Here is a 13,320-nt window from a genome sequence, read left to right on the forward strand (position 1 = left end):
CAGTGGTGGCTGTAGCTGGAGGTGTTTCTAAGAGGGTCACCCTGGTTTGAACATCCGTGACCGAGCTGGCCAGAGACGACACCATGGTATGCAGTTGACCTATGGCCGAAGAGATGGACTGCAGCGTAGCCTGAGGCGGGGTACTAGGCCCGGCGGTAGCTGGGGGGGCAGAGAGGAGCCTGAACAGCTCTGCCTTCCTAGCTGTGGCTGGGAAGGGAATGCCCCTGCGTCTGAGCTCCGCTGACAGCCTAGGGATAGTCCAGCCCCTGAAAGACTGAATGCTGTCGCCCACTGAAGGCGGGCGAGGTGACAGGGGGGCAGTAAGGTCTTCACTGCTGGTCTGGGACATGGTTCCTGATGGATCGAGCCCCGGGAGTGATGTCCTATCTCTTTTGGGGAAGATAGATGGACGACCGGAACCTATAGAGGATGACAAAGTCAAGACTGTTTCTCTATTTTCCAAGTGAGCCCACCTGTTGCTTGGGTACTAAGGCGGAAGCGAACGCGAATACACATATATACTGACGTTCCTTCGCCTACATACATATGTGTACCGGTCCGTCTTGCTGACGCCTTTTCCACTCCTAGCCCTTCTTTTTTTTTTTTTTTTTTTACCTGGGAGACGACGTCCAAGCTGGTGCAGGGTGGACCTACTAAGCTTTGACTGACCTGGAGAGAGAAACAACAGATGACATTTGTTTGAAGGAGCCTAACAAGGAAAACTGGCATGTGACGTAAGTAGTTGGCTAACACAACTGAAGTGCACCGGTGAGTAGATATTTCTGCGCCATGATTCCTAAACCATCACGCCGTTATTCCCTCATTGTTTCTGTTATCCTTTTGAGATTCCGTTTTTTTTTTTTTTTTTTTTTTTTTTTTTTGGCCCAGCGCCAGACAACCTGTGGAAAAAATAAATGAAATGTGGCTGTTCCCTCTGGGGCACGCCGAACCGTATCGATGCATCATAGATGCTACTGGATTCGGATCGGAGCGCTATAAGTGACCATGAAATGAAGCACGATTTGCCGTGACAGAGGCACAAACTGGTCGTGTCGTTAGTACAACTGACAGCAGAACGGACTCTGGAGCACGTACTGAAATGAGGGCAACAACCTGGGGGCGAACCGGAACGAATCGGTGCATCCGATCGTGCGACTGGATTCGAACCGGAGCGCGGAATGTGACAGTGAAATGAATGAAGGACTACTGTCATGACAGAGGCCTGGGATGGCCGGCCCCAAAGTGAGGCTGGAACCAACCCGGATTTCTGGAGCATGCACTGAAATGAGGCCGAAAAAGCTACAAAATGTGGGACCGTCCGGGCGAATCGATGCAAACGAAATGCGACCGGATTCGACCCGGGCGAACTAGATGAGGATGAAATGTTTTCCCATGGTAGAGCTGCGACTCGGAGAGGGCGCGACTCGCAACCGTCAACGAACGGGCTCTAGCGCATGTACTGAAATGAGGCCAACGACAACTGGGACACGTCGACCAAACCTGTGCGTTTTTTTTTTTTTTTTTTAAACGACTGGTATTGGTTCAAACGTAGTGGTGACGTGAAATGAATCCCATGACAGGGCCCGGGTTGAAATGGTAACGCACGGGCTCTGGAGCATGTACCGAAATGAGGCCAAGCTATTTGGGACACGTTTAATCGAACCTGTGCGTTTTTTATTTTTTATTTTTTGGCAAACGACTGGTATCGATTCGAACGTAGTAGGTGACGTGAAATGAACCCATGACAGAGACCCGGACGGTTGGTACGAGCGGACTCTGGAGCATGTACCGAAATGAGGCCGAATACCTAGGGGCACCCCGGGACGAATCGGCGCATTTAGGTGATGCAACTGGATTCGAATCGGAGCGTAGTAAGTGACAGGTGAAATGAAGAAATGGCCTACGTGAGCCAGTTTGTGGCAGAGGCATGGGTCGTTGTGCCGCAAGATACGACTGACAACGATATGACTGCGGAACATGACGAACAAGATTATGCAACCGGTAGCTAACAAAGTATCACAGACAACCTACCGAACGACGCCCGTGAAATGAAGGGCGTGTGCGGGCAAGTGCGACATGAGTGATAACAACCCGGTATCAACCCGAACGATGTGACATTTTTTAGGGTTTACGACACTCAAATAAAGTAGAAATGAATAGAAATGAAGGTCAATCGAGACCCCTACCTGCGGCAGTCGAGCCGGCGAGATTTGTACAAAACCGGACGGAACACGAAAACTACGAGACTTCCAAGAAGGGAGACGTTTGTCTGAATGGTAATCAAATGGTGATCAACACGAGCTGTCGGCCTAGTGACGTGGTATTGCGCACCGGAAACCGACAACCACCACAGGCGAACGGGCTGGTTAAATACCCCCCGGGCTCCTCCCATAAATTCAGGCCACCATACTGGCCTTCCTACATATATATAAGCCTTACTTTTACACATCTACTGAAATCACATTGGTTCCATATGCATCATATAAATCATTATGTCAGAATGCTACATATATGTGTCATTGTGTAGTTGCACACAAAGATCTTTTAAAGAGGGAGTTCCACCTTAATCCTCCACACTTCCGTGTTTGCATGGGCACCGCAGCCTATTCAAATGAACGGGCTGGTGTGCCTGTGTTTCCGCTAAAATATGGTGCATGCACCTTTTCAAAAACGTGGACGTAGGGAAATCGCATGGTCTTTTTGACCATGTGATTTTCTTGCTGTTCTCAGCACGCAGCTCATATGCGGGTGCAGGAAGCATGGGGGTGTCATTCAGAATGAATGCGCATCTCTCACCAGAAGTGCAATTTAGCTGCGGGTGGCTGCCAATGCGGGAACAGATGAAATTACCGCACCTAAAGCCACACACAAATGTGTGAACCGAGCCTTAAATGATATGTCATCTTTGAGTGACTATGAAAGGTCTGCATCACTGGTGTTTTTTTTTTTAAATCTTTTTAAGGCTGGTTTCTCAACTATGAGTTGCAGTAAAGTACACATTTTTCCAAATCCCAATGGATTTTATAGGGACGTTCTAGCAATGCAATGCACTATATACACATAACACGCATTGCGGTAAATATTAAAAGAAAAACATAAAAATAAAAAAAGTTTAGATCTGTTTTTTGTTCCTTTGCCATGTATTCTCAACCCCTTCTAAATTAATGGTTTACCTTCATACAACGCAGGTTAAAAAGCAAAAACGTAGCATGTTATTGTGGATGCAGTAGTGCACTATAACAGAATAGCATAGTGTAAAGGGAACCCTATGTACTCAAGCAGTGAGCTCCCAACTTCATCGACCTGACATTTCCTACTGTCTCGCTGCATGGCTCTATCATGGGGAAAGAAAATGAAATAGTGCAACAGGGATAAAGAACACTCAAAGAGCTTTTGTCATTTGTACTAAAGGCATAAATTAAGCCAAATAATTCAAATAATTATTTAAACAATTCAAATTGGCACCATTCCAAAAAAACAAAGATATTTACAGAAATTGTATCTGTAGTAAAGTTACAGCAAATAAAAGAACAAACTTGAAACAGCACTGAGCTATACAAATCCCAAGTACAGATACATATGTTACCACTCTAGGCCGTCATACAGATCATTCGCCAGCTATGGGGGGGAAACTTACAGGTATCCTTTTCTCCCTGCAGTATCCAGGCACAAACAGGCTACACTTCCACTGTTTTTAACCTTTGCTATCCAACAAGCTTTGTTGCAAACTCACAAAACCAAACTGACACATCACGCACCGCCAGGCCCTCTCCTACTCCTTCAACATGTTTCTCTCCAAAAGGGGCTCAGTCATCAAGGTCATGGCGGTGAGATGGGCCTCAGTCTGGCTTTGTGAGTTTGCACCGCTTGCAATAAAGCTTGTTAGATATGCAAATCCTGACTTGATGAGTATGTTGATGGACACTAGAGGTGGGCCATAGGTCAACTTTTAGAGCAGAACTTGGTATATGCATGAATGTGTTTCGGGCTTCCAAGTCCCTTATGGTATTTAAATTGGTTGCATTTTATTTCCCGCTGTCAGTTTACTTGCAAGTATTAAGCCCCATACACACTATCAGATTGTCTGCTGATTTTTTCCATCAATGACTGAAGTACATTACTAATAACCAGTCAGGTTTTTGCTTTCATTCTCATTGTCCGGAAAGACAGCTCTGCATTTGGACTTAGAATTTGTTGGAGTATGTTATTTTGAACCTGGAAAGAGTGCAATGATTATTTTTTAATTAACCTTTTCTGATAAACAAATGTTAAATCTTAACTGAACAAAACTTTTATAATTTCCCCTTAACATCACACAGCTTCTCTTGCTATCACATCTAACAGCCCCTATACATAAAGTCCGCTGTAAGCTTTTGTCCTCTGTCATGAAACAGCTCTCTACACATCTCTTCTTGGTAGCTGTAAAAATCTTTGCAAAAATCAATAATACCTTTACAATTGTGATTAGCAATCTCTGGGATTGATTTATTAAAACGGGAAAGTACCAAATCTGGTGCAGCTCTGAATAGCATCAGCTTCCAGCTTTTTTTTTGGGTGGTCAAAGCTTAATTGAGCAAACTGAAGTTAGAAACTGATTGCCTACCATGCACAGCTGCACCAGATTTTGCAGTCTCCCGCTTTAGTAAATCAACCCCTCTGCATTCAGTTTTCCTGGACAGAATATCATAATCTCTCCTTTCACAATTGCCTGGAATTATTTTTTTGCTATTGGCTGATATCAACCAAATATGAAAAAATATTAATAATAATTACTGCCAATGAGGAAAGGAAGAATACAGGAAGGTCAAGGGAAAGGAGGTAAAGTCTATTTTTACACAGAGTTTTTACAGCTGCTATATAGGGAAAACTAGAAAGCTGTAACATTAAAAGGAGAGCAATAAAGAGGCTTCACCAGCCTCTATACACATGTGCCATAAGATGCAACAGCAAAAGGACCGGCATGGGTCACTTCAAGCTTCTAATCAGTTACAGAGAAGAGGGGACTTGCAAGATGCCTCCTTTGGGTCGGTGCTGCTGTTGTGCTGGTCGGGATCTGGACTCAAGGTTTCTATAGGGATGTCTTCTTATCCAGAGACCTTCACATCTTTTCCAACTTCTCCAACTTTTCCTTGACTTTTTCCTCCAATTTTTTGTTTGGGAATTTCTGCATGAATGTAGAAGAGTCAGTGGTGAACTGCAGACTGCAAGCAAAATTGCTTCATATATGGCAGCTGGAGCTTCCTCAGCATTCACTACTGCTATCTGTAACTATAAAACCCTTTCTTACGTCAGATCTAAATTTACATTAACAACAGTTTCAATTTGTAAATAATAGAAAACATTATGATTTATATGGTCCTTTGCTTGCAAATATTTAACCCTGCACCTTTCTAAATCCCGCATTTTGATGCTGGTTGGGGATACTGGAACCTTTGTACTCATATGGTTAAGGGTATGAACTGGATTACACAAGATTTCCAGAAAAGGGCAACATACATCTGTTTGGCCAATATGAAACCTTAGTTCCAAAGTACTTTCCGTACCGATTGGCCAACATCTTCTTTTGGCTATCTTAGATGTCACCTCCTGGAGGTTCTTTATGCTTTTTTATGTGGTACTTTTATGCACACTTGGGATATAGCATGGTTCCAGCAGGGTTGGGCTAGTAAAGATGAAGGAGCAGTTCTGTCTGAAACAGGGCAGTGAGTAGGTGGGGGTCAAGTCCCCTCTGCTCCTACAGGTTATTAGTATAGGACTTTGTGTAGCTGCTTCACTAAATACCGTACCTTCATCCCTAGTCACTAAGTGGCCCTGACCAGTGCTGCACAGCCTATGCTAGAAGAACTTTCAGTTCGGGTCCTCTGCCTAGTGCAAAGTCCTATGGATGGCCATATTCATGGCGGCATCCCCAGCCATTTTTCTTGCAAAGACTGTGCAGGGCTGAACAATGAAGAACTCTGGAGTGGGGATGAAGGTAGGTAATATAATAGGCGGGCTACACTGAGGGGAGTAGGGTGTATGTTAAAAGGACAACTTCCATGAGTGCCCATTCATACCTGCTTGATCGTGTACATTCTGCTAATACAGGCATACCCCACTTGAGGTAACGAGCTGAAAAGTGCAAAATCAGGCTCACTTCTGCATAGAAACCACTGAGCTTCCAACCCCAGCTTGTTCAATTAAGCTTTGGTAATGAAACCTGGAAGCTCATTGGTTTCTATGCAGAAATGAGCCTGATTTTGAAACTTTCCAGCTTTAGTAAATAAACCCCATTGTGTACTTAAAAGTGGGGTATGCCTGTACATGCAAAAGAATGGCCCAAAAACCATGCACCATTTTTTCTGTCACTGTGGGGTTGATTTACTAAAACTGGAGAGTGCAAAATCTGGTGCCGCTGAGAATAGTAGCCAATCAGCTTCTAACTTCAGCTTGTTCAATTATGCTTTGACGGAAAAAAAAAAAACTGGAAGCTGCAAGATTTTGCACTCTTCAGCTTTAGGAAAACAACCCCAGTATGCAACAACAAGCAGGTCAGAGCTGCATTGCCTCGGTGCATTGAGGTATCATTGATAATAAGTGTTGGAGTAACGTGGGCCTTACCACAATGCACCGCAAAGGAGTGTTTCATCCCTAAACGTGAAGTTGTCCTTTAAAAGAAACAGCTAAGTTGTGTTTATACTGAAAAGTCCCACTCCCAATCAAGAATTATGCTGTGTTGCTATATTACCTCATTCTGGCAGCAGAGAGTTGTAAGGCAATAGCGCTGGGGTCTGGGGTGTTAGGCACTCCTGGACAATTGGGTAAAAAACTGGAATGAAAACAAAGCAGAAATGAACTATAGATTTTGTCAGCATTTCTGGTATCAAATCCTCAATCTAGATCTTGTGCCTTGCTGAAATACGCCAAAGCCTATTGATCTACTTGTTTACTAGTTTCCTACCTGTCTGTAGACATCTATTCTGCCCTTTCATTTTTATCTCTTTGTTCCTCCTTACTGCAAGGGGAAGGTTTTTCTGTAGTTCAGCAGGGGAGAGACAGGGGTACCAACACTGCTTGGCATTTCAGTGCAGCACAGGCAGAGTTGTCAGTTCACTACAGGAAGTCAGTAGCTCACTTAAAGTGGTCGTTAGCCCACTTTTACTAAATCCTGTAATCCCCTCTGTACCATAATAACAAGTGTCCCTGTGTCTGTATAATGTAAACAATCTGCCGATCTGTACATATATGAGCTTGGGTCACGGCGCTCAGCTGACTTGTCAGCTATATTCTCTCTCTGGTTCATAGATGCAGTGGGCAGGGCTGAGCACCTCTGCCGACATCAGCCGGGGATGAGGAGGAGAGAGGAGAGAGAGCGTGAGCCAACATTCAGCTGAGCGCCGGGAGCTGCACTTATATAGGTACTGCGGATATAGGCTGCGGAAGACAGGGGCACGTACTCTGACCATGGTGTCAGGGCTCAGCGGTCCTGCTTATCATGGTCAGTTTACAGGGGGGAGGGTATAGCCAGGCAGGATCAGTCAAGTTTTTCAGGCGATAGAAGGGGCCAAATTACACAGCACAAGCACTGTGCTGTATAACAAGCTTTAAGGGACATTTAAGGGATTTTTTTTTTGGGTTAACAACAAACACTTTAAGTTCTGGCATATTCACAATATATTTCTATACTTGCATTATTTATAAAATGTAGGGACTTGGGCACATATTACAGAGATTAAATGCATTTCTTTTTTTTGCCCTGACATACATTTTAACAATTTACAGGGTACTGGACAGAATAGTAGGGGTTCACAGGAAAGTGGGGTTGATTTAATAAAACTGGTGAGTGCAAAATCTGGTGCAGCTCTGCATAGTAACAAATCAGCTTCCAGGTTTTAATGTGAAAGCTTAAGTGAACAATCTGAAGTTAGAAGCTGATTGGCTACCATGCACAACTGCATCGGATTTTGCACTCTCAAGTTTTAGCAAACAAACCCAATTATGCCTACATTTCAAATAATATAAGATAAGAATAAGAATAATATAAGATCAAAAATGATCTAAATTCTTCTTTTGTAATGGTAAGTTGTGAGCCCAGTTCACAACTGATTGGGGGTCTCTTTGTCTGAGTTGAGACCATATGACAGTACTCTACTGTACACTTTCTCAATAGTGGATGTGGATATTTAGGTCTGGCATTGCAGAAAACCATCTACACCCTTGGTGCCCAAATTGGCACCCTCTGGTACTTTTTTCATGGCCCCTGCAGGCAGTAGTCCACGTTTCCCTATTAAAGTCCCATGTAATGTGTACGCAGTCTATGACTGTCTTCTGAAGTCTGTCTTTACCAGCTCCTATGTCCTGCAGCCTGTCTGCACCCTCTGACCATCTCTTGTAGCAGGTCCATAGTCTCTGACCATCTACTGTCTGCAGTTTATGTACAATTACTTTCACTTCATAGTATTTGTGGCCCTTTTGTGATGTGAGAGGCAACATTCAATACACGACTCCCAAGAGAAAAGAGTAGGCAACCACCGATTTACACAAAGACATGAATAAATTGGTAAACTAAACAGTGCTAGAAATCCTGTCAGGTAACAACAGTTTACAGGCTGTGATTTTTTTTTTTTTTTTAATAAAGTGTTTGTAAACCCAAGTGAATAAGTGACTGGACTCAGGTGATACACAGAGATTAAACAAATCCTCCTACATAAGTTGTAACTGTTTATCTGCAATCTTCTCTTCTCTACATCCACTCAATTACTGAATTTATAAGCTTATCTGAAATGTCAGAAAAAAGGGGGTGGAGAGCTGAAGTTACACTCTGCATGGCTCAATGAAGGGAGCTCTGAGAGTTGATTGGAGGGAAGAGACACGCCCCCCCCCCCCCTTCACACAGCACACAGGAATAGAGCTGAGGTTGTCAATCAACTGGAGCTCCATCCCCTGCCATCTTTTTAGCTCTTGGTGTGGGGAAGACTTGTCAGTGCTGATTCATGCTGATAGCAGAGGAATGAAGCAGCAGACAGAAATGACGCTTAGTACTCTAAATTGAGACAAGTACACACTGTAGAGGGATAGGTTTTGTTCATATTTCATGTCTGAGGTTTACAATCACTTTAACTAGCAAATTGTGCTATTCTTTGAATGTAACACACCACATTTTAAAATAAGTTTCTAGAGACAAGAATGTACATTACAGCATACCTATCCTGGGGAGTTCTGTGGTCTGGGAAATGTAATGTACAGCCAGTGTACACAGTACAACAGTTTGAGGCATACAGTATATTGCATAGTACAGAAAACAGATTATAGTAGCCCACAGTATGCATTATATAGAAAAGTGTACAGAACGCAGCAGTCTGGACTTCAGGCATAATGTACAATGGCAATAGTTTACTTTATGTAACATTCAAAGTAGTGTACATTCTGCAGCTATGCAACATGCAACATAATTGAAGATAAGTGAAGACATCCAGGTTATGTTGTATGCAGCGTATTATGCAGAACGCAATAGTTAGGAGTATGTAATGTACAGCACGTTGTGCAGACTGCAGCAGCTGGCAAACAGAAAGCCACAATCTGTATTATCGTTAAACTGGAACTTCAGTCAGAAAATGAAGTCCTGCTAGATTACTCCAGGCTGGCCCCTTTTGCAGGTATAGCTATGTAAAAAAAGTATAAGTGCCTATACTTTTTTTTAAATCCAGTAATACACAGTCTCCCCCTGCTCTGCACATGCTCAGTCGCTCTATATTTTTAGGCACTGTGCTGAACTTGTAGAAGCTGATCTGCTGACAGCCTAAAAATTTACTGTTGCTCAGGGGCACTGGGCTTCAGCAAAATGGCAGCCTCCTGCAATGCTGGTGGCAATTTACAGCACACACTCATTTTGGTAATTATTAGTGTGGAATTTATGTTTCTTACTAAAAAAAAACATTACTTTTATTCAGTTGTTTTGCGTAAAATTCCACTTTTAGACAGTCTCCCATAAATAGTAATTAAGTAAAAGCAAAAAGCTGTTCTGAAATCACCTTCTGGTTTGTAACCCTTTTATCTTACCTGGTAGGGATCCGGACAGTCACTTGGATGTTCTGCAGATCAGAGGTATTTGTGTTATGCCGCAAATCTGAAATAAGAGACACACGTGTGTGACAAGGTAATTCTGGAAACAGACCTTACATCTGTGGGTCCACATGGTGCTGGGAGGGGGGGGGGGCTTCGTTCCCCTTTCTAGGATAAATTCAGGTAACGGGTGGAGGGAGGTTCCCCTTCATTTGGGACCGAGCTTCTTGTTGTTAGGGATCCCCAACCTACACAATAGCACATTAGCAACTGTTAAATATTGCATTTTATAATTCTGTTTTCTACTTTGTGGTAGATTTGTGCACACAGGGTATTCTGCTTTCACCATCTAGTCCTGAAGAAGTAAAGCTATATTCACATAACGCGTTGCTTTATAAGATTATTATTATAAGAAATTGGAAGTGTGGAACATAAACATTAATTATTATATGAATATGATGTAGATTGTATGCCAATATACTAGGGCTGGAAAAAAAATCGATTTAAATCTTGAATTGAGTTGAGAGGTCAAATCGATTCAAAATTTCAGCAAATCGTTTTTTTTTGTAATTTTTTTTTTTTTTCTTTTTAAGTTTTAAAGTTTTATTGAACACAAAACAGCATGTACAGCTCAAATCACATAAGAGTTGTGAGAAACAATGTATTGTCAATGCCATCAATCTTAACATATCATAGGAGTAATTCTGCGCAGCAAATTATAGAGAAAGAAGAATAGAATATAAAGGTGTCAGGCAGTAGAGCATGATACTCTAGTAAAAAGAGCATAACTGGCGGGGAGAGACTGCCTCAATTCTCTCCCCCTCAGAACATCCAAAGAAGAGTAAAGAAAAGGTGGAGGAAGAGTGGAGAAACAGATGAATATGTCATTAGTGTAGAGTAGGTTGGTTAGATAGCGCCGGCCTGAGAAAGACTGTAAGACTATCTATCCAACAAAAATAAAAGAAAAAAATAAAAATAAATAAATACTTATACGCTATTAGCAAGCACACCGCAGAAGGCTCAGTCCCGTCACTTATAGGGGTCAGATGAATTTCCCCCTCCCGCCCGGAAGAAAACATTGGTGGAGGAGCTTGAGTGAAAATATTAAGATCAAGAGCGTAACTGAGCTCTAGAGTCCTGTATCCAACATTGCCAAGATGCATAAAATTTACCCAAGTTCATATTTGCCTTCGCAAACAGGAACTCCATCATCCTATGTTCATTCAATATTATGATAACATTTATTTTTTATTTTTTTTATTTTCACCAGGACCGGCGCTGACACCACGCCGGTCCTGAGGTGCTGCGGGCAGGAGTTTTTAGGCGAGGCCGCAGCTTCGGCCTAGTGCGCGAGGCCGGACGCCGCGGACTAGGCCCAAGCCGCAGCCCCGCCTAAAAACTCTTGCCTGTGGCTCCCCAGCTCTGCAATATATGATAGTGGTAATGAATACGCTTTTTTTATTTTTACTAATGCTGTTGTTTATGTATAAGATTTTCATCTATTGTGCAATGAATGTATTTTTTTTTTTTGTAAAATATTTTTTATTGAGTTTTTCATTGGCATACAAACTGCCCACAGGTGGGCCAAACATTACCCAACAGGGCACATAATTTAACAAACAATCTACATCTGAGGCAGCAACAGACCGCAACAGGGCAGAGCAACACAAGCTTAACCTTACCTATCTATACCCCAATGTGGGGAGAGGTTAGCTCAGGAGATTCTGTGCTCAATGTTAAAATGACAGGATAATGTGACATAAGAGTATTTGGGTCAGTCTATCCGCATATTAAAATCGCAATGTTAAACTAGGGGTTGTTTACTGCATCCGTTGCCGTAGTGTCATCATCTAACCAGCAGGACCACACCTTGTCAAATTTTTGCGGGCATCCCCTGCCCGAGTAGGTGGCTTTATAAAGGGGCAAACTGGCATTCACCAGGTTTTTCCAAAACTTGAGGGGGGGGGGGGGGGTCGATTGTTTCCAGTTCATAGTGATGGCCTTGTGCGCATAATACAATAACAGGGATATGAGTATCTTCCTAGCTCTGAGGATCGGCATTTGCTCCACCAGCAGACAATATTTAGGTCATAAGGGATACTAGTCTTAGAAATCTTAACTATCGCCTGGAGCACCTCCCTCCAATAATACACAATTAATGAATGTATTTTTAATGCAAATGTTATGCCTTATTTAAAGTCCCATGTAAAATGTTTTTGCTTTGAGTATGTAATGCTAGGTGATGGGGGTGTGGCATCGCTGAACACCAGATCACAATTTTATGGTGTATACAATTCTGAAAACAGCACTAGGAGAGCAGGAGCCAGCAGCACTAAAAGTTGTAAAATGTAAGTGCTGGAGTAGACATTTTAACAAATAGTTTACTGAGCAATGTTTATTTTATTGTGCTCAAGCTAAAAATGTGTTTCTGTATTATGCTAAAAACGCTGACGGTTTATCACTACTTTAATCGTGAGAAGGTGAAAGTGAAAGTATTCTGAAATATGTCTGCATGACTCACATACATAGCTCTCCTTTATGAAAGTCAGCTTGGTGGATGTGAACTGTGCTGCCCTCTTGTGGTGGAACAGTACAAAGTTTGGGAACTGTGGGCAAATATCTCCAGTATAAATGATTAAAGGTTAGGATTCTTTCTCACAGGTGATTACACAGTAGTTAACAAACACCAGTCTTTCCAGCTGCAAGAATCTGCTGATATTTTGACACTGGAGTTTTGTTGAATGCATGTAATCACCCATATGAAAGTGGTTGTAAACCCTTACAAACCACTTTGACCTACAGTAAGCCTAGATTAAGGCTTACCTGTAGGTCCAAGAAATATCTCCTAAACCTACACGGTTTAGGAGATATTAACAGACAGGCACGGCTGCGATGCATAGTAGCCCATTATGCTTTACCTTTGCAGGGAGACAAAGAGGAAGTAAACCCATCAGGGTTTATTTCCTCTTGAAGGAGGCTCCATAGTAAAGTGTTACCAAACCCACAACAGTAAAATCAGTCTGTATATGCAGTAAATTATGCTTGTTATACTATCTGTGGAACTTAAGGGGTTAATCCTCTGCATTGTGTAAAAAAAGGCTGTTTTACCCTGTATGCACAGATCCTTCCTTTCTTGCATTGTCTAACTTGGGAAAGCCAGCTAACACGCAGGCAGTAGCCAACCTGCACATGCTCAGTTGTGTCTTATACTGGAGAGAACATTAACTTGTTCTCAGAGCTAGCCAGGTCACATAATATTGACATCACACATGTGGGCGT

General features: G+C 42.6%; 1 protein-coding gene across 3 annotated transcripts in view; it reads right to left on the reverse strand.

Moving 5' to 3' along the window:
- Positions 1-2,425: 2,425 nt before the first annotated feature.
- Positions 2,426-13,320, reverse strand: part of LOC143925046 (uncharacterized) — a 28,047-nt gene continuing 17,152 nt past the window's right edge. For all 3 annotated transcript variants that reach the window (XM_077449627.1, XM_077449626.1, XM_077449625.1), the window contains 3 exons: positions 10,039-10,105; positions 6,728-6,808; positions 2,426-5,164 (listed from right to left, as the gene is read on the reverse strand). In XM_077449627.1, the coding sequence (XP_077305753.1) occupies positions 4,987-5,164; positions 6,728-6,808; positions 10,039-10,105 (326 nt within the window). In that variant the 3' untranslated portion in view covers positions 2,426-4,986. The remainder of the gene's footprint in view (positions 5,165-6,727; positions 6,809-10,038; positions 10,106-13,320) is intronic.

This window comes from Lithobates pipiens, unplaced genomic scaffold (genome assembly GCF_037356315.1).
Source record: "Lithobates pipiens isolate NorthernLeopardFrog02 unplaced genomic scaffold, aLitPip1_a1.2 Scaffold_22, whole genome shotgun sequence".
NCBI classification, from domain to species: domain Eukaryota; kingdom Metazoa; phylum Chordata; class Amphibia; order Anura; family Ranidae; genus Lithobates; species Lithobates pipiens.